This window comes from Synchiropus splendidus, chromosome 7 (genome assembly GCF_027744825.2).
Source record: "Synchiropus splendidus isolate RoL2022-P1 chromosome 7, RoL_Sspl_1.0, whole genome shotgun sequence".
Taxonomy (NCBI): Eukaryota; Metazoa; Chordata; class Actinopteri; order Syngnathiformes; family Callionymidae; genus Synchiropus; species Synchiropus splendidus.
In genome coordinates, this window is record NC_071340.1 from 25,510,443 (window position 1) to 25,533,871 (window position 23,429).

At 44.2% G+C, this 23,429-nt stretch overlaps 2 protein-coding genes across 2 annotated transcripts; both read left to right on the plus strand.

Moving 5' to 3' along the window:
• Window positions 1-457: 457 nt before the first annotated feature.
• On the plus strand, window positions 458-7,275 carry abcb9 (ATP-binding cassette, sub-family B (MDR/TAP), member 9). The gene is made up of 11 exons (XM_053870166.1): window positions 458-1,560; window positions 1,629-1,743; window positions 2,075-2,205; window positions 2,279-2,484; window positions 2,551-2,748; window positions 4,170-4,298; window positions 4,373-4,561; window positions 4,945-5,118; window positions 5,297-5,456; window positions 6,011-6,147; window positions 6,452-7,275. The coding sequence occupies exons 1-11, from the start codon at window positions 948-950 to the stop codon at window positions 6,758-6,760; spliced, it is 2,361 nt and encodes a 786-aa protein (XP_053726141.1). The 5' UTR covers window positions 458-947; the 3' UTR covers window positions 6,761-7,275.
• A 3,600-nt stretch (window positions 7,276-10,875) lies between these two features.
• Window positions 10,876-21,081, plus strand: vps37ba (VPS37B subunit of ESCRT-I a). Its single transcript, XM_053871417.1, has 4 exons — window positions 10,876-11,072; window positions 14,639-14,810; window positions 18,808-18,890; window positions 20,244-21,081. Exons 1-4 carry the CDS (start codon window positions 10,968-10,970, stop codon window positions 20,727-20,729), a joined length of 846 nt encoding a protein of 281 aa, XP_053727392.1. The 5' UTR covers window positions 10,876-10,967; the 3' UTR covers window positions 20,730-21,081.
• The last annotated feature ends 2,348 nt before the right edge of the window (window positions 21,082-23,429 follow it).

Genomic DNA, 23,429 nt, shown 5'->3' on the forward strand with positions numbered 1-23,429 from the left:
AATAAACGGCTGCGCTATGGAGCTCACCTGGAAACCAGCCCTGGACATGAGCTGGTTCCCTTGCCTCCTTTTCATTAGAAAACAGTCTGATTTGGAAGAAGCGAGAATCATCTTCACGTGGTCGCACAACCTTTATTTACAGTTTATTTACAGTTCGATTCTACCTCGTTCCTACCTACAAAATCCTGTTTCGTGAATTACATTAGTAATAAAAAATGGGTCAGCATCAAACTTGACTTGCGGTTGTAAAACACACGTTGATAAGTAACTCGCTTTTTACAAACGATTTCATCAGTTCCTGCGGCGTCGTCATCGCGTGGGAGGTGCTAAGCAACGTCACTAGGCAACAGCAAAGAGTCTGACGACGACAGGAGCGCCACTCGGACTGTTTTCGAATGTCCTTGATGGGCGGTGCGTCAATCGCGTTGTTCTGTCATGCACGAGCCAGCCGCCAACGTCAGCCGCTTTGTCATCACGGACGATCTATGTTACCGGTGCACTTTCACTGTGTTGAAGTTCAAGAGGCTCATTTATAAGCGTCCTAGGTGACGCTGCACCTTTAGTTCGAGTTATTTGCACAATGGGTGATATATATACGGAAGCGCGTAATGTGTTGAGCCAGGTGACGTGAGCGAGTCGAGCCGGTCCAGGTCTGTGTTGGCTAGCGGCTAAAGCTGTGCGCGCGCGCGCCCAAGGCATTTGCTGTCGGAAATATAAGCGTGTTCGTATAGCTTCTTCGGAGAACTGTGTTAAATTAGAACGCACGGCGTCGTTTAACTACGTCAGAGAACGGTAAATTAGAACGCACGCGATACCGGAAGTGCCTTCCTTCAAATTAAAAGTGACCCAGGAGGACGTATTTCCCCACGTACTTTTAAAGCCTTCCTTTATTGACTGAGTCCGATCACATTTTATTGTTATACTGTTGTGTACTTCAACAGTTCGTTATGGGCATTGGCGTGTGTGTGAGTCTGTCACTGTTGTTTGCTCTCCTGGATGTTGTGGTCACCACCGTCCTCTACACGCATGGATTTCAGCTGGACCGCTTCAAGAATGAAGTCCTGGACTTCAGTGTTCTACGGTGTACGGTGGATGTTTGGGGGACCGTGCTCCTCAGGGCATGTCTGTTGTTGGGGGCCTCCGTCGGGGTGGCCTGGAACAGCACAGATGGCCCCAGCAGGGTGGCTCACTTCACCATCGTGGTTCTCCTCGCCTGCCTCTCAGTCATCACCTTCGCCTTGACCAAGATGCTGATACTGTCAGAAGTGGAGGCCTTGTCACATCAACCTTGGCTGCTGAGCCTGGTGTTCTGGTCCTGTGCCTCATCACTGGTTGTCATGGTGCTCTGGAACTTTTTGGGCACTGTCTCAACGAGTGAAAGCCGTGAACAAGCTGAAGACACGGAGAAGCTGCTGGAGACGGCTGGAGATGAGGAAAGATCACCCAAACCGAGGGACCCCAGCAGCTCTGGAGCAACTCTGGGTCGACTGCTCAGCTACTGCAGTAAAGATTTCGGGGTGTTGTCGGTCGCCTTCCTGTTCCTCATCGTCTCTGCTGTCTGTAGGTACAAATACAGACTTCAATCTTTGGTGGTAGCAAGTGATATCATCTTGTTTTCCAATCTTCAGGTGATGCCTTCATACCCTTCTACTTTGGGAAAGCCATGGACAGCATCGTGGTCAAACAGAGCATGGCGGAATTCGCCAAGCCTTTGATGACTCTTGCACTTCTTGCTCTCGCCAGGTGAGCGTCAGAAAGGATGATCTGATTATCCAGGAGGTGTTGAACTTGACGCCTTTCTTCTTGGGTTTATGGTCTTATGACATCAACTTCAATAGGTCAATATACTCGAGTCGCAGATAAGGCGGGATTCACTGATCTCCTTGGAAGGAAAGTCAAATGTGAAGGAAACTTATGACACGGCATGTGTTAGTCACTGACGCCTCTGGATGGCTGTGAAAAGACCCGAGGTTCATCTGCAACACGGGGCGTCTCTTTAGCTGACAAGAACTGTGTATGACCAGCACCATGTTCAAGACTCTTTTCATGATCTGACGTTACCTGCTCTCCTCAGCTCCCTTGCGTTAGGAGTCCGGGGCGGAGTCTTCACTCTGATGTTCGCCAGGCTCAACCTGCGTTTGAGGAACAATCTTTTCACAACTCTGATGAGGCAGGAAGTGGCCTTTTTTGACGAGAACCATACAGGTGAGCTGAACTGCTCCCCACCCTGTGTGTTCTTCTTCTTCCCCGCCTGACCTGACGTCTTGTCGTTGTGAAGGTGACATCCTGTCTCGTCTGACTGCCGACACCACCCAGGTGAGCGACCTCATCTCCCAGAACATCAACATCTTCTTGCGGAGCATCATCAAGGGCGTGGGCTTCTTCATCCTCATGTTTGTCATCTCCTGGAAGCTCACTTTGGGGACCATCATGGGCTTTCCTTTTATTGCAGTCTGTTCCAAATATTATGGCGACTACTACAAGGTAAGCCTTGGCGTGATGAACATGTTAAGTGAGTCTGTGTGACGTCCATGTGTCGGGCTCTTCCAGAAACTGACCAAAGAGGTGCAGACCACCTTGGCAGAGGCCAACAAAGTGGCAGAGGAAACCATTTCGTCCATCAGGACGGTGCGAAGCTTCGCCAACGAGTGCGGAGAGGTGGAGTCGTACCACGCCAAACTCTTGGTCATGTTCAAGCTCAATAAGAAGCAAGCCCTGGCCTACGCCTGCTACATGTGGTCCAGCTGTGTGAGTGGCACAACACCTTCCTATTACAGCCTGGACTGGGGGGAAAAAAAAAGAAAGAGCAATGATTCTTAATCGTAAGGCTGAGGAGCGCCCCCTAGTGGGCACCTCTGGGCCCTGAGACGAGCAGTTTAATACACTTGCCACATATGGTGGCAGGAGTGTCTCACTGAAGTGACTTGACAGCTGCAAATCTGTGATAGTTACCAACTATGGAGAAGTTCTTGAGAAGAAAAAATGATGAAGAATGTGATGGCGCCCCCAACAGTAAACACTGTTCACCTGTTGTAACAGTTTTTAAAATAACATTTTATGGCGATACTTTCATTTACACTTTACTTATCTTTTTTTGAGTTTATTTATGAAAAATATTTTATGATATTTAGATGTTGTTTTATTATAGTTATTTTAGTCCGAGTTTTATTCATGACGTGCAGTTTTTCCAATTTTATCAACGGTTTGCATCAAGTGTATTTTTTTTTACAAATATCTTGGTGCTGATCACATGGTTTCATGTCATTTCACAAGGTTTTGGCTTGTTGACATGATGGTTATTGAACACAAATGAAATCAGCAAACACAGTAATGAATCTGCTCCGTTCCTTGAATGGACCCCGGACCCATTTGTTGTCGAAAAGGTGGGCCCCAAGATCAAAAAGAATGAGAGGTTATTAAGTTGATCAGAATAGTTGCTTTTTAATATTTGATACCAGAATGATCTTATTTAAGTTGAGCCCCTTCACTTAAACAGCTAAAAGTTTATCAGGATTCAATTTCCAATCCATCGTTTAAAACATCCCACTGTATAAAGTGGTGCTGAAAAATCAAAGAAAGTTTGGTGACGCTTGGAACACATAACTCACGAAAAGCAAATTATTTGCTTACTAACTGTTAAGTGTGAGTAATTACTGTGTTGTTCAGCACAAACCTACTGTGACCAGTCCACATAGTCAGGCATAACCAGTCACACATCACTGCTTTATCATTGTTTATTACTGGCTAAACACATATATGATTCAGTAGTTTGTTCCTGGAAATATAGTGTATGTTCCCTAAGTTCTTACACAATTAATCTGTGGTATTTGCATTATTTAATTATTCATTTCTGATGTTAATTAATTAAAACTGACTTGTGAAAGTCCCAGATTTTATGCAAGTATTTAGTTCAGCTGTAATGACAGATTTGGATTTTCAAGATGTCGAGATTTGGAGTCCACTTTTATTTTCAAGATGTCGAACAGGACACATTCTAACCAACCACAGAAGACTTTTTCTTGCTAGTAACACACGTTCGCTCATTGCTGCCTAATGTGGCCCAGTGTTTGTGAGCGCATACATGAAAGGGTTATGTTTTTAAAATTCAAAAACATTCAGACAAAATATTTGTGTGGGGGAAACGATGATCAAACCTGTGGAACTTTCAGATCTCTGAGCTGGCTCTAGAGGTTGCTGTCCTCTATTACGGCGGTCACCTGGTCCTCACCGGTCAAATGAGCGGCGGTGATTTGATCGCCTTCTTCATCTACTTGCTGGACATGGGGGAATGTTTGGAGGTATTTCCCGCCATGATTTCCTGCGGTTGCGTGCAAATGAGCTGTGACTCATTTCTGGATGCTGTCGTCCACAGAATATTGCCTCAGTCTACACAGGCCTCATGCAGGGAGTTGGAGCTGCTGAGAAGGTCTTCGAGTACCTGGACCGGAAACCCAAACACCCGGCGGATGGAGCGGAGGTGCCCGAGGCTTGTGCTGGTTTGGTGGAGTTTCAAGATGTCACCTTCGCCTACCCGACCCGACCTGAGACCAACATCCTCGAGGTTTGTTGTTGGCTGGTGATTCCACTTCCAACGGTTGAGCCCTGTGCTGTGCTGTTATTACATGTAACAAGGTAATCTATATGCTGTGATACTTTTTAGTAATTCACATTGTTCTTATGAAAGAAATTAGCTCTGCGCTGTTCATTTGAAAACTCAGTTACAGCCTGCTGTTTGCACATTAGTCCACCAGGTGTCGCACTCTGTTATTATTATTATTAGTAGTAGTAGTAATTTTTTTTGATTCATTGATTATTTTACTTATTAACTATTTTTATGGCTAAAATCAGATAAACTATTGAAGATTCAATTTTACTCCTTATTACCTCCTAATAAGCAGTATATTACCAGAAGCTCCATGACACCCAGTCCGTGGTGTGTTTCAGGGAATTTCCTTCACCCTACGTCCCGGGGAGGTGACAGCTCTGGTGGGACCCTCAGGCAGTGGGAAAAGCTCCTGTGTGAGCCTGCTGGAGAACTTCTACCTCCCTCAGCAGGGCCAGGTGCTGCTCGACGGACGGCCGGTCCACCTCCTCCAGCATGAGTACCTCCACTCCAAGGTCAAAGTTTGAGTTTGTTCATGGGAAAAATGACATTTGTCTGATGTTATTGGTCACAAAACACAAGCGTGAGGTCATAGTTTCATGAGCTCTAGATTGAGTGACAGTCATTTAAGTATGCATCAATAACAAGTGACTTCAAGTAGGGAACCTCACTGGTGATCTGTGTATTTTGCAGGTTGCTCTTGTGGGTCAGGAGCCGGTGCTGTTCGCCCGCTCGGTGGAGGAGAACATCGCCTATGGTCTGACGGATGTTCCCATGGAAAACGTCGTACAGGCGGCCACCAAAGCTAACGCTAATGAATTTATCAGCCTCCTGCCGAACGCCTACAACACGGGTAATTATTGCCTGAACTGTTTTACGAACATCAACTTGATGCAGTGGCCCACGTTCGCCCCGAATCATTGCCTCCCTAAGACCTTCCATAAAGGATCGACTTGTGTGTGACTTTGCCTTTCAGCAGCTTACAGCTGTGTTGATTTTCGTCTCAGCTCCCCATCAGTCCAAATGCAAAAATGACTTTGATCGGTAAATGTGTTGCTAAGAATTTATTTGACTTCCATCTCGATAAGGTCAGGAAGACTTTTTCCAAGCTGATCTCTTGAGAGCAACCTAGGTCTCTCTCCAAACGATGAAACTGCTCCCACGCATCACAGTTTCCACCACAATCTGAATTTCACTTTTACTACAACACTGAAACTGGTTTTGACTCATCTTTCCTGTAGCGTTGCTCTCGACTGGGTTTCTCCAACCATGTCGACTTCAAGCGAAAGGACTTCTGTTTTGTACCACAGGTCCTAAAATATTCTGCAGCACTTAGTGTGAGCTTCATTATTGTTCCTGCGTCGCCCCTCAGCTTTTCCTCAGTAATGATGAGTCACTGTTCAACAGGTGTCGGAGAAAAGGGCGCGCAGTTGTCTGGTGGGCAGAAGCAAAGAGTCGCCATCGCCAGAGCTCTCGTCCGGAACCCTCGGGTTCTCATCCTGGACGAGGCCACCAGCGCTCTGGACGTTGAAAGCGAACACTTAGTAAGTTTGAAGTGGCAACCTGCTCAGCAGTGATGGGTGTCATGAAACAGTGTGGCAAGGATGATGAAGCAGGGTCCCTATGATGTCAGGTTTCGTTGAATAAGTTGTTCAAGTCCAAACAGTTTATAGCAGACAGCGCCACCTGCTGGCCCCTGAAAATCAGGACACTGTTTCATGAAACCTCATCTACCCTTCACGACTGTTTCATGAAACCTCATCTACCCTTCACAACTGTGTCATGAAATATATCATTCCGGTTACTGAGGCAGACGATAACATTCACTTGTCTTGGTGTTTGGTGAAGGTCCAGCAGGCTCTCAACAACGTCATGCAGGACCACACGGTGCTGGTGATCGCACATCGGCTCAGCACGGTGGAGAAAGCCGACAACATCATCGTGATCGACAGGGGCCGAGTGGTGGAACAGGGCTCGCACAGTCAGCTGATGGCCTGCGAGGGGCTTTACTCCAAACTGGTGCAGAGGCAGATTCTGGGCATCAAGACTGGAGAGGAGGTCCTGAACTCCTCGGAAAAACCGTCGTGGAAACCAGAGAGGAGACGGCGGATGAGCAGCAGTAGCAGCAGCGGCACGGAGTGCAACACTCGGTACTGATGTTGGAGTGAGATGTCATCATGGTGGATGGACCAGAGGTGGAGCAGGTGATGGGGGGTCAGGGTGATTGAAAAGTTGGAAGTGAAAGCATAAAGATCATATTGGATAAACGTACTGTTGAATGTAAATGTTTGGCAACTTAAGGTGGCAACTAACGCGTCTCTGGTCCAAGAGAACAACCTCTTCTTTGTACACTTGACACACATATGCATGGAATTTATTGTTATTTTAAGGTGGTCTTGTTTTCTCTGTAGCTCCAGTCGTGTCATTGGGTAGGTGCTAGCCGCCGTTCTACTTGATAATCCAGCTATTTATTTCACCTGTGTTGTCATATTTAAAGAGTGACCTCTTGAGTCTGACGTTTTTTACCAGATCGTATGTTTTTTGTTATAGGAACCGCATTAATTCTAGTTGACTACAGACAGCTGAATGCACTTCAAGGAACCCAGTGTCACTAGGAAATATATCCAAAGCGCAACAGATACTTAATGTTTATCTAATCGAATGAAGTAAAAAAGAAGAAAAACTAATCGACTCTGCGTCCCTTTCCTTACGCATATTGCTTTGATCAAATATGAAATCCGTCAAATACAGAGGGATCATCGCAACATTTCATTTCTGTATTAAAAGCAAGCAATATTTCAGGATTATTAAAAAATATTGGGATGGGTTTTAGGTGTTAAATAAGTGTTTCGAATACAAATCCAAGCAAAGATTTTGGTTAAAAAACATTTTATGTAAGGATAGAATTTGTCTTCACTTTGTCATGCTAAAACAATGGGCAGTTTAGTGATGGCTTCATGAAGCCGTGCCCATCTTTTCAGACCTTGCGCTCATAGCATGAAACGGTAGCTCAAATCCAAAGATTTTACATCATGGAGCGCCACCTAGTGGATGTTTAACAGCATCTATACCTATGTTATCCGAGGCGTTCTGACAGATTTGTCCGCCAACTGAACCCACTTGGACTTTTTTCCAAATTGACCCGGAATGACATTCTAGCGAGCCAAAAAGAGGTGTTAAGCTCCTTGGTTTCCATGGCAACTGCCTCTGGCGTAAAGGAGGCCATGATGACAACAGACTATCACAAGGAAGCCGATCTCACAGGTGTGTGTCTAGATCACTGAAAGCCATGTCACAGGCTCAAAAAGACTCGACATCTCTCCCTGTTTCAGCCACAGCAAAGAGTCCTTTGTATCTCTTCCCTACTGCACTCGGGTTCTGCCATGATTCAGAGTATTTTGGTGCAAGTTTAGTTGCAGATTCTTTTAAAAGCTCCATCTTTGCTGGAAGAGAAGACGGCGAGCTTCACTTAACCCACTCTGGCCTTGATGCATCCAAACCTCCAGAGGACGTCCCAGCTATTGAGAGCCTCTCTCCACTGTACTGAAGAGACAGGACAGATGTTAGTATCAGACAAGCCGGTCCTGCTGCGCTGATCGTGTACCAAACCTTAGTGTACATGTTGTGTTCAGACAAACTTCAAGACTTATTGCTCACAACAATCTCCCAAGTCCACCAGAGACTTCTCGGAATCAATCAAATTTATTGCCAGGGTCAGTGGGGATCCCACCAACTAGGAAAGTGCGTCGGAATAAAGTGCTGTCAATAAAATAAAATAAAATGAAATAAAATAACAAAGGCTGATCACGAATTCAACAGTCTGACGGCCGAGGGGAAGAAGCTGTTCCTGTGACAGGAGGTTCTGGTCTGGATGGACCGTAGCCTCCTGCCAGAGGGAAGAGGAACAAACAGTCTATGACCAGGGTGAGAAGGGTCGGCTCTGATCCCACCTGAGATGAGCCCCATGATGGTGGTGTCATCCGCAAACTTGATCAGCTTCACGGACTGTTGGAGACAGAGACCAAAACACCCAAGTCAAGCCATCTTGAGATCGAGACTCAGATCAGGGAAGAACAAACTGGCCTCAGTCTTACAGCACTGGCAGAGAATTGGGTCACAACAGGGACCTCAACTCAGAGACGATCCGTTTCTCTTGTATATGCTCACTGCAAATGTTTTCACAGAGCGAGTCTGCGGCTTAGTAAACACGACGATATGCAGGTCTCCGTCACAGACCAAGTCAAAAGGCATTGATTTATTCAAACTGTGTCACCAATCAAAACTCAACTGGACACTACAGGCAAACAAAGCCGATCTTGTTTGGATTCTGGGGCCTGTTCTCCACACGATGCAGCGACCATTTGACATAACATCAATTCACAGCAACACAACCAAGAATGTCACCAGGCTGTTCAAATGAAAACAGTTTACTGCAGTCACAGAAGATTATTATGATGCCGGAGCTCAGCGAGACCAAGGGAAGGTGAGACCAAGACCACAGACCATGGAGGCCTGGACAAGATCCAGACCTGAAAAAGTGGTTTCTAGAACTACGAGTCAATAACTTGTAACGTTGTAGGCGAACTCAGGTGATGGTTCATCAGCTGCTGAAGAAAGGAGGAGGTTCTCCTCTACAGAGGTGGACCAGCTCCTCCTTCCTCCCCTCAGTGAGTTCATAAGTCCTACTCTAGTTCTGGGTGATTTTGTGGTCAAGACTGTGACTGACTGAGGCCAAACTGAATCCAGAACACTGAAACACAAGTCTAGTTGCAACATCTATTTCTTACTGGAAAAGAAGTGGTTGCCATCTTTTATGAACAAATACAGAACTGAAATCATTTGAACAAACTTGCAGTTTGTCCTGTGTTCCGTTTGGTTGTGGTCCTGGTGTGGTCTTGGTCTCTGGATTTGACCCGGTCTTGATCACATTCCTAGTTCTAGGAGGACCGCAGGGAGCGAGTCGGAGGCTCTGGTGTGTATGGACGTCAACAATGACTGGTGTGCTACTATGTGTCAGTCATCTTTGAAAGAATAAGAGCAAGGTGTGTGCAGTGGAGGAAGTGAAATGTGATGATACTGTTAGAGGTCGGGGTGGAAGTTGCATACTTCCTCTCCGAAAGATACACGTTGTCACTCTGATAACTGACTGTGCCGAGGAGTTATCTAACCTCACTTTGGACACATGATAAATGATAGTCATGTCCATGTGGGATCTTTTTCTTTTTTTTAAGTCTGGTCTTAATTTACAAAGAAGGTTCATGTCTGGGCTTTAAGCTGTCTCAGAGGAGATTAGGAACCTTATCTTCTTGTTTTTTTCAGCCAGAGATTCTTGGTTATCCTGCACTGACCGTTGACTTATGGACTCTGTTGCTGTGGAAACAAGAAAGTAGAGCGTCTCGCCTCTGCAGTCATTACTGAGTCTATTCTGAAAGACTCTCTTGCACCTGATGTCTTTTTTGGGTCATTGATTTGCTTTATTTTAATGTAATAATGCTACTTGAATGAGGTACTTACTGATATTGGTGAAGAATGAAAGTCAAAACAACATATATTTTTCTCTTTTTCATGTCTTTTTCTCTTTTTCAGGTTCATGTTGGTACAATGTTGTAACAGTGGTACATCAAGGTTGATGTAGCAGGGTTCCTATGATGTGAGGTGTCATTGAATGAGTTGTTCAAGTCCAAACAGTTTACAGCAGACAGCGCCACCTGCTGGCCCCTGAAAACCAGGACACTGTTTCATGAAACCTCATCTACCCTTCACGACTGTGTCATGAAACCTCATCTGCCTTTCAATACTAAGAAAAGAGAAATCTAGAATGCAACTTGTCATAATTTATTTTTTCTAAAAATAAATAAACTGAAAATATATATACATTACTGGTGGGACTTTAACAAGTTAATTACAATTATAACATTATTACGATTAATTAATCACAACAAAATAATAATTTACGCCTAATTAACACTACTCTGAATGGACTTGAAATTCTTATAAAATTCAAATTCTTATAGAAATATTTTCAAGACATTAGAAGAGCTTTAGTTTCAATAAGGTGATATCAAAACTTGAATATAGGCACCGTGGTGATTCATTGTGCTACTGTCAAACTGATGCAAAATAAACAATATTTTGTTGAAGAAAATCTTACTGCAACTTCCAACATTTAAAAAAATAAAGAAAGAAATAATATATATGTAATCGCGATAAGTCGCGGATATTGTCCTACAGCCCGTGAACGCACCATCGGGCCTGTATCCCTGCTACTTCCGCTAGTCGGGACTGAGTCAGTCAGCTGTCACACGGTAGTGAGTCGAGCAGAAGGAGCCGCGCACACGGAGCCAAACACACCACGGCCTCGAAAATGACCAGCTTTTCCAACAAGTTTGCGGCTTACACGATGACGCAGCTCAACGAAATCCTGGAAGACGATGAGAAACTGACGAAAATGGTCCAGGAAATGGAGGAGGTATGGCGAAGCTCGTGCTAGCTGCTGACTCCTCTTTCGCTCAGTGTGTTTTCTCAAGCCTTTGTTGTGCTCCACAAACCACTGCCACTTGACGTCAAACGTCCTTTTCAAAATGTCATGTAGGACACCTCGCTGTTAAAAGTAGACACCTATTGTTTTGACATTGTTCCGGGAGGTGTTTTTTTTGTTTTATTTCCAGGAGTGTTTGTGGTCTGAGTGTTGACTGTGGTCCTCGTACAAACACCGAGAACATCTATTTAGTTCACTACTCACAAATTAAGCTGGTGACAGTTTCGTGTTTTTTTTTGCTGTGTCATTCGTGAAAATGTAACTTGTGTAAAGGCTTGTCTTCAAAGCTCTATCTGGGACTGGTTTGTGAGGCCAAACTCCATTTAGAATAAAGGCAGTTTTATGGCAGGCTGGTCCTGCAGTCGGAACTTCACCGTGTATTCACACCCATGGTCAAGTGAAACTTAACCGTGTATTCACACCCATGGTGAAGTGAAACTTAACCGTGCATTCACACCCATGGTCAAGTGTGAAGTCAGATTTCCTCAAGTGGATCTGTTTCCCGGTTGGTTGGGCCAGGACTCTGATCCGGCATTTGAATCTTTCCCAGAATCAGCCAGTGGATTTACCAGTTCTATCTCTTTGATGTGTATTATAATTCTGCTCTGATGATTCATAAATGGGTGAGAAGCTTGAGTTTTACCCACGCAAGTAGAGATAACACACAGTTTTTTTTTTGTAGAGGAGAAATTTTGGCACGTCGAGGACTGCTGACAGATTAGAGGGACTTTTCCACAGGATTTTTTTGCGGGTGATTATTCCCAGATCCACTGCTCCTTCCAAAATGGTCAATGACAGCTTTAATCTTTTAAATTTTCTCACTTGTTACATTAGTCTGGAATGGAACCTTATAGTTGAGAATGGTTGTCGTGGCAACCAAACATTGACTGTCTGTATAACCTTTAAGATAACATCTAGATACTCTTGAATGAATGTTTATTTCATTCTCCTGCAATAGCAAAAGTGTTATATGGTATTTATCTGTTGTATCACATGACTTCTTAATCGTTACATCGCATACATTTCAGTCAATATTTCTTCTTACATTATACAGACATAGAAAAGGAGGGGAGTGCAGAACAGTTCTGATAATTTAGCAACCTTATTCCCACTTTCTCTATTTTTCAGAACAGTGATTGTGTGTAAAGTTGTCTTTTTCTTTAGTGTTATTTAGATTATATAATATATAATTATATAATTTTATGTTGGTCTGTCTTTTTTTTCTTTGTTCATCCCTGTGATCATGTGTGTGACTTTTAAGACACCAGATGAAAGACTTGTTTTCCCCGTCTGTCCACGTGACTAAAAAGAGTTCCATGGCAAGAACGTCACACAGGTGACTGTGAGAGCAGGGAGTGGTTTCAACCGTGACTCTGAATTTGTTGACGACCGGTAGTTTGTCCACCAAGTAAGGACATGCCTGAACCAAGTGTGTCACTCTGGGAAATTCTCATCGCATTACCGGATGGGAACAATAGCACATGTTGTCAGACAGCATGAGGTGAAATGTGACACGCCGGAGAGTGATTACCTGTGAACACAAGGGCTTGTTTCAGGTGTAGACACATGCTTTGATGTAGACAGTGATCATATCGGTTAACAAAAGACACCCTGAAGGCCCCGTATAATCACTCACTAAATATTTAAAACATTGCTCGGAAGCAAAGGTAAGACGTGTAGCATTTGCCTATTCAGCAAGTCGTCCCAACGTTGGGAATGTTATGCAATATATGCTGTTGGCCAAGGGGACCTTTGATTCAACTCCTCAGTAGGTTCTTGGATCACTCCTCTGGTGACTTCTGTATAGATCTGAAATAAAAGATGACAAGACTGCCGCTAATGTGATGTTCCAATAACTGTGTTCGCAGTCCTTCTTTCCTCTTTGACAGTGTTTGATAATACGTGCAGATATTTGTCCACCTCCCTGGCCCCAAAATATGTTGCTTAAATTGCAGAAGAAAAACTTCTCTCTCATCCGGTCACCTGTTTTTCTCTTGAAAAAAATGCAGTCAAATCAGGGTGACTCATCATTTTCCTATTGTTATGTGGATGTGTTCTGAATGGGTGTTGACGTTGATATTTACGAGATGTGATCAGGCCTCACTAAGGGGAGCATCTGCTCCGGCCTGCATGATGTCTCCTGTAGTTATCAGAATCAGCTTTATTAAGAACTAGGAAAGTGCTTTGGTACATTATGCTTAAATATTATTATGTTATTAAAATACAGTTGAAAAGAGACAAGTTTCAACATTGTTGTTTCGGTTGACATTTCTTCTCTGTAAATTCAGGTAAAGTATTTCCATAAAACTTCTGAACAGGTTTTTCATTTCTCCTCTGTGTTTTCTCGCTCAGGGATTTTGCGAAGTGTTACTTTTGTCATCGTCTGTAGTTCAACATCTCCAACAAATGTCCCATGCAGCAATCCAGTATTAAAATCAAGAAACTGCCCTCTGCTCTCTAGGAGACTTGGGCGTCTCTCATCAAGCCTCCTGTACTGTATATGCAGCATGAGTCTGCTTGTATCCACCGACTGTAATGTCTCACTTAAGCTGTCTCCTGATCTAATACGTGCACAGCAAGCTCCTCGTATACGCTGCTCAGACACTGGCTGTTAATCATCAAACGCTGTTTGAGCACAGGTCATGCTAGTTGATATGTGGCTCCTAACCTTTGTCATCGATTAGTGAGGGTCGCCTTGGACTATTTTTGTGTGATGGTTAAATATTGCAGGAGATAACGTCATACAGCCATGGTCATTTAGACCTCTCCAGGTCAAACTCAGATGTTTTCTTAACAATAATATGAAGGGAGTCATGGTGCTTTAGACATGCAAACGTGCTAACTGTTAGGTAGTGGTACCGCTGGACATCTCATCATGCTCCCTGAGTGAAAAACCTCCCGAGCTCTACTCACCCCAACCGTGACTTACTCCGACAGAACAAGCTTGTAGTTACAGCGTCTATTTAAAGATCGACAATGAATGAGGGAATTGGTTCTGAGGTCACCTCAGGATATGTCTCTGCAGTGCCTCACAATCATCACTCTGCAGCTTGTTCTTCATAAGACGCTTGCTCTGTCGGACAATCTCAAACCCCTGCTGGTGTGTGTGTGCTTCCTTATTTTCACATAATGTCACTTGTTATTCATTTGTCTGATATGGTTGTGTGGAAGCGACTATGTATTTGGGGCACTTTTTTTCCCTGAGCTTTATGAAACTCAATGTCACTGGTAGCAAACCCAGTAGTTTGGGATCAATTCATCATGGAGGCACCGGAGTTTCGATGTTTATTTTGGCTGATACGCTTCTCATAGATTTCACTTCATTGATAGATTTTCAAATTGACCGATTTGTGGCTTGCACTTTTACACAAGTGAACACCACATTCAGGTGTCGATTCAGGTTTAGTTGAATCATAGATTTTTGCTTTGCTAAAGACACGACACTGGTGACCAACACAATCCACAGAGACCTCACCAATGTTCTCCTTTGCGTCTAGATGCAGGAGGTCCAGCTAAGCAAGGACACCACCCTGGCCAACAACAGAACTTTGGCCAATGAGAATCTGGATCTTCAGCCCCGACTGGAGCACAAGAAAGAGCAGCTCACCACGCGTTATCGCTGTCTTCAGGAGACCTTGGAGGCCTTTCAGCTGCGCAAGTCCACCCTTGGTACAGTACATATTTTGTGTCTGAGATCAACGTGTCCTGTCCCCATCACTGGGTTGGTTGTGAAGGAAGCTGCTGAGACATTTACCTGTTCGTCTTGAGTTCATTGAATTGTGATTTCCTTCTTCACCAGAAAGTAGCATATCGTATATTATTGTTAGTTTTTTTTTTGGTTTGGATTGAGTCTGAAGTCAACCTGTCAAATTGTATCTCAGATGAGATCTTTTCAAACTTGTTGTCAGGAGGAACTGCTCATGTTGCATAATGTTTTTGCCTCTTTATTTGGCTATGGCTCTGCGTGACTTGTTGTGTTCTTTAGGAACCTGCTCGTCCAGTTCTCACACCTAACACAAGAGCATGTTCACGCGGAAACCTCTCGGACAGACTTCTTATAATTAAATGTCAAAATCCATACACATCTGTGTTGCCGAAACACTCCGAACCATTGATCGACTCCGCTCTTGACTCACTGACACACCTTCAGTGTCTCGGTGTGTGAAGTACACGGTGACGATGCTTGTGACTCTGTTGACGCAGCGGTTGCCAGGCAACCTGCTGAAAATAGAATGCCAGCCGTTCACTTTGTCAGTGCACTGATAGACGTTCCTCTTGGCTTTATCTGCTGTGAGGCATGTTCTGTCTCTCTCTGCAGTATTCCATGGGAACTGCACATATGACTTTCTCAGGTAAATATTGATTATAAGTTGCCACTGAAAGTTATATTCTTATTTCCTCTGCTCATTCACTCATCTAAACATTCAGTGCCTTGGATAACCTTGTCTTTACCTGAACATTTATTTTTCTGATCATAAAGAACAGCAAGCAACAGAGTGTTATTTATATGTGTATATATACTCTATGAGTTATATATAGTCGCCTGTGCAGGCCTACAGTGGCAGCCCGCTTTTACTCTTGGGTCAACACGTGTGAGTTTCCATGCCTACGATACACAGTCAGCCTGTTTCTGGGCTACTTTAGATCCCTTGGAAAACTATAATCTGCCCACATTTTCAGTCAGGCGCAGCCTCTGTTCACAAATTTTGAACCTCCCGGTGGCAATGTCTAAATAAGGAAGCAGAAGTGTTTCATGTAGCACTGGCGTGAACAGCATCAGAATACTGCATGAAATAAATGCTGCCATTGAAGATGGAGTCAAGGGTCGAACTGACATAAGGAACATTGCTCGCGTGTAGTTGAGGGTGAGTGTGTGAGTCTAAACACCGATTGTTACTGCTCTGGTTCCTCAAAAACTGACATTGACTGGTTCCTGAGCTGGATCACATGTTGAAAACACTGGTGTGGAAAATAGGAAAAATGACTGCAAAAGTGGATACAATTTGCTGTACTGCATCAACTCTTTATTGGCGCTTGGAAGTTGTTTGGTGGTCTCATGCTAGGAGTCAAAGTGAGCTGGATCTGGGAAGGATTTCATTTGTCTGTTTTCCTGGAGTGAGATGGTTTAGCTTAGCTTTAGCTCTATACGATGAACTCCTGCCATGCTATGGAGAGCCAGTCCGGACACTTTAGTCTTGTCCACGCAAAACACATCTTGTCTACCTTTTTCCCCTGTTGTTGTTGTTGTTAAGCGATGACTTCCTGGGTGACGCTACGGTGGGACGATGATGCCAGAATTTTCAAAGAGCTCTGCTTCCATCTTACGTTTCACGTGGAAGAAATCTGTCAAAGAGCTGCAGACCGCGACGCAGTCTACATACAGATGACCATACATATAGAGGTTTGAATGAACCCTTCAACTCGATTTCAATGCCGCTCCGTGATGCGGTGGAGTCTGAGTGGACTCTCTGAGGCAAAGGCCTCTGGTTTTGCTTGTTTCAGCGAGAGATGGCTTTTGTCAAATGTAGGTTACCCAGTGTCCCCCACCCCCTCGCCTTCCAAACACTCGCCGCCCTAGTTATGGATTTACTGTTGAGCAGCTGGAGAAGGACATCTACGCTAAGAGCCCTGGCAAATGCAGCCTTTGACCCACATGAAACACTCACCGTAAACCATTCTTGTTCACGTACTCTGCGTTTCTGCTGGGCTTGTACTGACGAGGCAGACTTGGACCAAACCCATCTGCTGCCACTGACCCATTGTACGCTAAGACTGGGTGGTTGGTTGAGCTGGAGTGGCTGATGGTGAGTGTGTAGGTGAAGAGAGGTTCGTAGAGGATGTTACTGTCTCTGAAGCCACACAGTTTGCGCAAGAGTCTGTCTTATGTTGTGGTTTAATTTTATGCCGGCTATGCCAATTTGTGGTCTGAAATTTCTATTTAGATTTGATTTACATCTTTCACTTTTAGTTGTAAAACACAAAACGCTTCACAAACATGAATGAACTTTATGAATAAACGTTGAGAGGTTGAAAGGTCAGTTTCACTCAGGTTGCTGGCATGTTGTTGACTGTGCTGACTGGTCGGATATAGCAGTACGTTGAAGTTCGGAAGCTCATCTGTCATGAGCCCGAGAGACAAAAACAAACATGTTAGCACAGCCTGGTGCTTCACTGTCTAGAAAGTAAAAAAAAAAAAAAACGAAGCCAGACAAACCACAGACATGTTGAAGCTACATTCTGCACTTGGATGGTTAGTACTGCGAAGGAAGTCGAGGCAAATCTGTGTGTTGTTTTCAGTGTAATAGCAATGATGGAATCTGGTTTAAAATTACAGGTCACATGCAACAAGTTATCATTTACCGGCAGCTGATAAGAAGTTTTGAGGTCAGGACAAGGCACTTCACTTCAGGCTCTGTGATGCAACACTGTTAAAGTCACTTCCTCGGAGAATCTTCATGTGAACTTCTGTTCATCTTTGCTTTCTTCACCTCTCCCAACATGTCTTTTCGCTGTGGGTTTCCACCTTGGTTTCCTGCTAAGCAGTGTACAAGATAACTTAATGCTCGCTAAAAGCCCCAGATGGTCTGATGACTATCTGGCGTACCGGAAATGTAACTACGACCAGACCTTTTTTGACCTTGGTTTCATTTATAATTCAGTAAAAATGGTGAAATACTTCCATTTCATCCATCAGCGGAGTCTACTGTATTTTCACATCAATGATGACATCATTTCTCTACAACTACCTTAAATTTATTTACTGTGACACAATCCTCACTGTGGGTATCAAAAAATATTCAAAGAGAAGTGAAGTTGTTTGTTACATCATTCTTTATCATTGAGTGGAAGTTACTCCTACTGAAAGGTGAAATGTCTGTCTGTCTTTGGGTTGATTTCTCCAGCGTGTTTGCTTCAGAAGTGGCAAGCAGGCCTGCTCTAACTACCAACCGACTCTACCGGCGCCATCTTCCTTTGATATAACTGCATTACACCCATCACAGTTAGAAAAAACATCTTCGTTAAGACAAAGAAAAAAAAAACTGTCAAAAATGTTGTAACTTAAACCAGTGTAATTACAGCATTAGAATCTCCGGCTTCATATTGAATAGCCAAGTTATTATTATTGTGTTCCACATTTTTGTGCTACGATTGTAGATTCTTCTTTTCTCTACTCAAGAGAATTTCTTTGCGTTTGTCTTCAGCTCACGTCAGATGTTTGGTGAAGAGTGGGTGGGGTAAGTGGGAACGAGTAGACGTGCTCATCGGATACCACCTTGTGTGTGAGTGAGACAGTGGCTGGTGTTGACTTTCAGCTTCCCAGGGAACCAAAACAAAGCTGATTTTCTCTTGAGACATGTCAGTTTCTGTTGACTTTTCATGTTCGAGGACAAACAGTGAGAGGCGTTCTCTGTGTTTGGACTTGTCAGTCACAAGTCTATGACTGTCACATAACATCACTAGCCCCAGTTTCTTTTGTTAAAACCCACTGTTGTCATGACAACAGCTCACCAGAGAGGAAATGGTCTTTTTGATTCCTTGCCAAATGCATGTCTTTTAATCTGTCTCACTGAGCCCAAAATATCTGACAATTCAAGAGGCTTCATTTTTTATTTGTTTTTTTTTTCTTGTTTTCCTAACTGAACTGTGTTATGTGGTTCTCCTACAGACCACAAGTCAGGAAACACATCCTTGGACACTCTGCTGGCTCTCCTGCAGACAGAAGGTGCTAAAATTGAGGAGGAGACAGAGGTGAGCTTTGTTACTTTCTCTTGACACACAGGTCTTTTCATGCTCTGTGAGTATTGCTATCACCAGCTCTGCAGCTGTGAGCTATGTGGTTGTACATTCTCTATGTATAAATTCTTGATCGGTAAGCACCAACGGGATATGATTTATGAAAATAAAAGAAAATATATACCCTGAATTCAGTTATAGAAAATAAGACCCCTGTGTCCCACCTGCCTGAGCATTAGGCTGTATCCCACATTTAAGAAGGAAAATAGACCTTAAACCGCAGCAGTCTATAAGCCACAGAGCAGTGCTGCTGTCTGCGGCGTAGAAAGGCTTAAACATGCATGAGGATCACTTCTAAACTAGTTTGGAAAAGGGGCTTGGGCATCAAAACTGACTCCTGAAACAAACTGGGCAAAGTTCTGAACTTCAATCTTCAACTCCTCACATCTTTTATTCACATTAAAGCGCTTCAAATCCGCTGTTTTCGCCTGTGTGTCCCAAGTTCAGACACCACAGCTGGTCTCAGCTGCTGCTTCTCATCTCTGCTCCTCCAGGAGATCGGCTCTGTGGCTGGAGCTGCGAACGTGGGTGAAAAAAATGTATATTTTGAGCGCTTTAAGGATAAATAAGAAGCCTCAGATTTCATTGGTTTCATCACCTCCCATTTCATCTGATTTGAGTCTGTAAAAATCCATGCATTAGCTGTGCGATTGTATAAGCAGCAGGGTTCAGACCGCGAGAAAAAAGCAGCGGGTTATAGTCCAGAAATGACGGTACTTGCTGAGATGATCTCCTTTTGTTTGTCTTCAAAACAAGCAGCATATTGACAAAAAGGAATTAAAAAAATACACGAGTACGAAGGTGATCTGACTCCAATGGGGAATATAACATTCTCCTGTGGTTTAAAGTCAAAGTACAGTGTTGCTTCTGCCGCCATAACAGGTTGTATTTAGGGGGACGCACTTTTTCCTCTATCATAAAACCCCATGCGTGAAGATGACGTTAATCCTAACGCCCACCCTGGTAATCTGGCAGCACACATGGAGATTCTGTCTCGCCACTGATCTAGAAGCTTGCCATGATCACAAATGATGAAACGGCAAGTACCAAAAACACAACATAGGCGTGGATGGGACGGCGGTGTGTTTGCATGGAAAATGTTTCCTATGTTTTGGGGCTGGAGTGCACCCGCTTGGAGGTAACGCACACTCCACTCAGAGAGGACCCGGCTTTCATCCTAACCCAGAGTTGCCTCACGCTGGTAATGGACTCGGGATCTTTGTGCATTACTTCACACTCTTCATCCAGCTGCCTGGGTTAGAAAACAAAGCAGAAGCCGCTTTTATGAACGTGTTCTCTCCTCCGCAGAACATGGCTGACTCCTTCCTGGACGGCGACATGACCCTGGACACCTTCATTGACTCTTACCAAAGCAAGAGGAAGCTGGCCCACTTGAGAAGAGTGAAGATCGAGAAGCTGCAGGAGATGGTGATGAAGGGCCAGCGGCTCCCTCAGGCGTCCGTGTGCACCTCACGGTCTCAGGATGTGTCGGTGGCATCCTCGTCCCTCCTCACCGATGGAAGCAGCTCCTCTCCGCTGGCGCAGCCCCGGAGGAAACCCCCAGCGCCCCCCTCCCAGCCGCCACCCGTGCTAAATCCAGCTGCCACTGCCACCCCTCCACCTGCCGTCTTCTACTCAGCATCTCCATACCCACCCATCCCTCCCAGGACTGGCCAACCCTTCCCCAGTGTGGCGTCTGGGTACCCGAGCCACTTCCTGTCCCAGTACCCGCCCGCTCTGCCTCAACGGCCGGCCCCTCGCCTGGCTCCCCAGCCCGGCTTCATCATGCAGTAACCGGACACACTGGAGACTCCCAGAGTCCTGGACGTTTCACTGCGGCGTCTCAGAACTTCTATTTACTGGCGTTTGCCTTCAATGACTTTGACCAATCAGCGCACAGGAAAGCCACTCTCGTCGGCTCCAGCGGGACCTGCGCTCGCATCACGCTCCCATCGACACTCCTGTCTGAAAAAGAGAGGCTGAGCTCCGGCTCAGATTCTCAGCTTGACTGAGCCGGAGTGTGACTTATCATCTGCGCCGTCTGTGGGTGTCTGTCTACTGTCGATTTCAAAGCTCCTTCTCGGGGCCTGTTCCGTAGAAAGCTCCTGCTTCCATGGAACTCTAAACACAAAACAAAAAAAAAGAACAGCGGGGCAGAAGCCTCCTCATATTCCTGTTGATGTTTATGCAAGCCAAGAGAGACCAGAACTACTGTGCAGTTTCCATGAGAACATATATATCCAGGCCAAACTGCAACTATGCTGTGATGGTTGTGTTTTGCTAAATAACCGTTCACAAGGTACAAATAATTTAATCCTCTTTTTGTTGTTAACATAGCCAACGTCGATTAACACTTTATACTGAAGAGCTTTGCAGTGTGGGAAGAGGTTCCGGACTGACCTGTGTTGTTGGGAGGGCTTTGGGCTGAACTAGTGACAGTGTAGACGTCTATATGAAGGATTGTTGTATAGCCATATAGTAGTGTTTTATTCCAGTTGTAACTCACTCCTCTCTGATGTCTTGGTTTGGACTGGAACGGAGGCCAACACACACACACGCGTGTGCGACCTCTGACCCGTGCTTCTGTTGAGTGAGCACCAAAGGCTTCAAACATCCCAGCATGTTTGAATCTTCTCATTCGGTTGTTGTCGTCGTGAAACATGACCTTTTCAGAACAGTTCATATCTGCGATTCTTGGAGCTGACTGTGAAGGGAAGGGTTTCTTTCTTGGTTTCTTCTCAACTGTCGCCTGCACTGTCGACGAGCCGCGAGTGCCTACACTTTTGACAGGAAGTTGGAAGCGTCCTGCTGACTCCTCCGTGTAGAGAGTGGATCCCAGCGAATGGTTTTGTCCCCTCCACTGATTCCACGAGAGGGTAGAAACAAGTCGTCCCTGTCTTTGGGAGGTGGTTTTGGCCCTATAGAGGACCGGAACACAGAGCTATTGACCATGTGCCAGACACAAGAGACATCCCTCAGGCCGCAGCCCACTGGTGCTTGTTTCACTTCCATTCTCCTTGTGTTCTGTTGAGCCTCGCCTTGGGTGGTTTTTTTTTTTCTTTTTTTCTCCTTCACTTGTCTGAAACAGGGCTCTGAACGACTCGTGTCATATCTTTGATCGCCCCCACGGCAGGGCAGTGGACCATATAACAGCGAGGACAGTGTTGTCGCCTGGAGAAGAGACTTGATGAACCAGCGTCTTTAAAGCTCATGTGCATGGCCTTTGCTCTTTGTGTCTAGTCTCAAGATCCCTCCATCTTTTTTCAGCTCTTTTTGTTCAAGTTTCCCTGGTTTTTATATGTGGTTGGTGATATTTTCAATGTCATGTAGGTATTTACTTATGAATGTTCAAGTGGAATTCTATGTTATTTTCAAGTTCAATAAATCGCAGAGTTTTATACCACGTTGTTGTTTTTTTTTTTTTCCATTATTTTCATGTCGATCATCTTGAAGGTCCCAAACCTTCATCCACTGGTACTGTACAAGGCACTTTGGACATGGAGAATAACTATATTAAATGGTCCTAAATTAATGTTAGTTATTAACTCTTATATTTTTTGTGAAGATATTTATACTATAACGAATTATTTGATTTAATCTAATCCAAAGCATTCAGCAATGTTTCAGCACAGATTTCAATTTAGAGTTGTAAACTCACAACGTACTGACGTCACTGGAGTGCTCATGAGGACCAACTTGTTTGTTTAGAAACGTTGACAGAATCAGGTTTTTTTTTTGCACATAAAAAAGTGCTACGTCAATAAGCCACGCCCAACATTGAGACTACTTGACAAACACAGTTGTACAACACTGACATCTAGTGACGAAGTTGGAGACTGACATCGTCGAGCTGCATCGTCGTTTAAATCACCAATACATAATAATAATAATAATAATGCAGCTATCCACCCAGTCTTATTCCTAAATGCCAAATAACTAGAATAAAAACGATGTATTTAAAACATAAAAAACACATATTCACATATTTCCTCTCACACAAAAAGTACATTTTCAACTTAGGTGCATAAAATACAGATTAATGATCACGTGGCATATCCATCTCATTCCACATTCAAGAACTAGATGCTAAAAGAACTCGATTATGAACCAAAGACTTTATTAATGCATAAATGTCCAAATCCTTTTGATTTATATTATATCAAAGCCATTGCAAATATGCTTTCTCTCCCTTAAAATATTGTGTTTAATATGCGTTATAATGAGATATAACCCGCCGAATCATTGTCTTCAAGTAACTAATGGGTTTCGTCGTTAAGAATTAAAAATAAAAGCACTTTAAAAAGCGGTGGGTGACACAAATGTTCTCCCTTGACACTGTTTGTCCCTTGAACCTGAAGGCAACAATATGATTTCTATTTTACTGTCCTGAATCAGTAAATATAGATGGGGTCTGACAGAACATTTATGAGTTTCTATGGGGAGCCGTGTTTGGGGCTCCTGAACGCACCACGAAACCACGTGCTTCGTTTCCAT